This window comes from Perkinsus marinus, assembly GCF_000006405.1.
Source record: "Perkinsus marinus ATCC 50983 genomic scaffold scf_1104296948272, whole genome shotgun sequence".
Taxonomy (NCBI): domain Eukaryota; phylum Perkinsozoa; order Perkinsida; family Perkinsidae; genus Perkinsus; species Perkinsus marinus.
The window spans coordinates 1-3,639 of record NW_003210227.1 but is presented as its reverse complement, the minus strand read 5'-3'; the positions used below and the strand labels follow the sequence as shown (position 1 = coordinate 3,639).

Genomic DNA, 3,639 nt, shown 5'->3' with positions numbered 1-3,639 from the left:
GGCATTTCCCATAACATCCTATAACCACCCTATAGAAGAGTGCTTGATCGCCCTGCCAACACCTTGCCAATAGTCCCGATGCACATCCGCCATATACGACTTAACTAAATCAAATACACTAACCATGACTACTGACCACTTCCTCACTACCAGCGCTCAACTCAGCACCGTGTAGTAGCAACTTCGATTTGATACCACTGCGCATAGCATCCACAAGATCATACAGAGTCTTCGGGAGACCTACTATAGTAGAAAGCAAGGGCCAGCAAAATCCCATATATTGACAACCACTACTAATAGTACTATCGAGCAACCACTCACTGACCAAAGTTCTACCCAGGAATAACCTCACAAGAAGTCTATTTAGGCCAGATAACTTCCTTGTTTTTCCCTTACTACCAGTATCATGTTTCCATGAATACTTCCGCAACGCATGAGCACCTTGATCCAAATCTTGTAGCTTGTACCTGCATACTCCTCCTCCAACCACACGATAGGTAAACAGACACTCACTATCGATCAGAGGTCGGAATCGAGACCCGAGAGCTCGAGATTCTCGATCTCGTCTCGGTCTCGAAGAGTTTCGAGACGAGATCGAGAGGTTTTCTCAGGAATCAAGATCGAGACGAGAATCGAACGAGTTCTCGAACTTCTCGAACTTTTGTATGCGTTGGTAGGCATGGTTTGAGCCGGAGGTCAGGAATATCGATATAACACCACTTTGATCTTAAATGACCCACATTGAATGACTATTCTTATTTCCATAAGATAGAATCTTTATGCTCAGCAAAAAAGCTTCCCACTGCGTGCCGGTTGTGCGGAAAGGTTTGTTCTCGCCAATGCGGCAGATCCTTCTGAACTCGGTTCCAGGCGTTTTCTAGATTTCGGATCGGGTATTCTTCGGAATAATTTCTTCCTGCCCTCCAACAAAGGCGCGAACCTCGCTGCATCTAGCTATTTACCCCCTTGGGGCCTGCCTTGCTTCCAGTCAGCGAACGAGAACTTTCTCTTTTTGGCGACCGGGCTCTTAGGACCATCCCCAGCATGATCAGTCACCACAGCACTGCCTTCAATGGAGCTTGACGACGATTTGATTCGTAAAGAGCCGCTCGTCGAAGTCACTTTACAGACTGAATCAGAGGGAGAGACGAATTACGAGCAGACTCAACCCGGATAGTGAAAACACTTTCATATGTTTTGGAAATTTGGCGAGTTCGGCCACACCGGCAAAGGCGCGCTCGCCCGATTCGAGAATCGAGAACGAGATCGAGATGACGAGAAAATCCTCCGAGATCCCACGATCGAGAATTAGTGACGCGGAACATACATCGAGACGAGATCGAGATATCTCGGAGCAGCTTTTTCCGACTTCTGGTTCATTCGAAGGGCAGCCACTGCAGCATGATGCTGCCAGCATCGTCAACATGCCCGATTACCGGGATGCCATGTGGCTCAAGGTATTTGAACTTGTTTTTAATGGTCGTTTCAACTTCCTCTCGCAGATTGCGAAGAATGTCGGGGGGATTGCGACTCGCCTTCTCCGATATCTGCCAGCAGTGTCGTCCCGCCCCCATGTATAAGTACTGTCCCGTCAAGGGATAAGCCTGTAGTATTGCTTGGTCTGGAGTTGGATGGTCCTGATAAGGGAGACCAGATCACAGCAGCCGCGGGCATCATCATGATCTCAAGTGTAGGGGTCGGCGGCGTGGCCGGCGGTGGATATGATGCGAGAGATGCCGTTTCTGATGATAATTCGACTTTGGATGGTACTGACCTACTTATCTGGTAGATGAACCCGAGTAAATCTCGGGTTTCTCTGCATGAATTATTGGATCACTTTGTCTGTACTGGCTATGTGCCAATTTACGTGCCCATTTGCTGTGCCAATTCACTGTGCCAATTATCTTTGCAGCTATCCTAGGGGATACCAACGTCAGTGATGTACAACAACAACTAGTTCCTTCGAAGTGTGAAGGCTACTCTGTATTGTGTCTTGATGATGACCTTCGGTCTGGACCAGACCGTCTGGTATTCTAGTTCATAATTCTATTCCTTATACGGTAGAACTAGCTTCGCGAAATATTGTCTCTATTAGTCTCAGCTGTGGTACTTCTTCTACGCCGGTATATGTACCTTTTGACGGAGATATCAATGTGGATATAAATCTAGTGGAGTCGGCTCTTCTGGGTATCATCTGTTGTGAAACAAATGCGTCTTCCTTGTTGTGGTGTAAAAAACTTGGTCGCAATCGGTCAATATCGAGAGTACTGGTGCTGCTACTCATATTGATGTGACTTTTGCTTCGTTGAACTGCTCTGACAAGGTGTCCAATTGTGTTGTAGAGGATAACATCGATACTGCCTCTCAGAGGCAGTATCGATGTTATCCACGTGGTCAGACTGACCACGTGCTCATTACTTTCGACTTACTCTTACCAGAGAGTTCTTTTAAGTCCTCATTCAAAAAGGTGGAGAATTATAGGATTTCTGATCTCGTTAAGTTCGATGCTGCTATTTGTACTAAGCGATCGTGCCTGGGTGAGCCCAAGAAGATCGTCTCTGCAACCGAGTTGGAAATGGCCACACGGTCACTATCTGATTTGGTCTCTAATGCTGCTGAGGTCTCATCCCCTCTGCTGCGCAGTTTAGGTTCCAAGAAGAAAGCATGGTGGTCCAGTGATCTCGTTCTACTCGGCTCGTTCAAGGATCAGTTCTACTCGGCTCGTCGGCAATTCCGTAAAGGAAAGCTGCCCGTTGAGGAGCTGCATAGGAAGAAGAATGATTACTACCATGCAATTCGTGATGCCAAACGGAACTGTTTTAAGAGAGACTTAGATCTGATTGGAAGGGACGGTAAGGGTCTGAAGAGACTCGGATCATCTACTACTGTCACCTCTCCGGCTTTGATTTCAAGCACTACGTCTTCGACCTCCACTACTCGGAGCACTACGACAAAAGCCTCTACAACCACGAGCACTATGACCCAGGTTTTTAGAACCATGAGCACTACGAGTCGTAGTCTACGACTAAGGCTTCTACTACTACGAGCACTACGACTAAGGCTTCTACAACTACGAGCACTACGGCCCAGATTTCTACTACTAGGAGCACTGCGACCCAGGTTTCTACAACAACGGCTACTACAACAACGACTACTACAACGACTACTACTACAACGACTACTACGACTACAACAACAACAACAACAGCAACGACTACGACTACTACTACTACTACTACTACTACTACTACCACTGCAACGACGACCACGACGGCCACGACGACGACGACTACTACTACTACTACTACTACTACTACTACTACTACTACTACTACTACTACTACTACTACTACTACTACTACTACTACTACTACTACTACTACTACTACTACTACTACTACTACTACTACTACTACTACTACTACTACTACTACTACAACGATTACTACTACGACTACTACAACAACGACGTAGTCCGACATTACTGAAATGAAGCATTCTCCATCATTATCAGAACGCGACTACTCCTATCATCATGATCATCATCGTTATCATCATCATCATCAGCATGATTGCAATTCAGAGGAGTGATTCAAACGTTGGTGACTCAAACATCCGCTGGCCGCGATATCTCCCTCA

The 3,639-nt window shown here is 46.4% G+C and overlaps 1 protein-coding gene across 1 annotated transcript in view; it reads right to left on the bottom strand.

Moving 5' to 3' along the window:
• Nucleotides 1-277, bottom strand: part of Pmar_PMAR013954 (cysteine synthase, putative) — a gene marked incomplete at both ends in the record, with an annotated part of 868 nt that extends 591 nt beyond the window's left edge. Inside the window, 2 exons of the mRNA XM_002778732.1 lie at nt 1-18; nt 133-277. The exon at nt 1-18 is cut by the window's left edge and continues 4 nt beyond it. Coding sequence (XP_002778778.1) covers nt 1-18; nt 133-277 — 163 coding nt within the window. The remainder of the gene's footprint in view (nt 19-132) is intronic.
• Between the last annotated feature and the right edge of the window lie 3,362 nt (nt 278-3,639).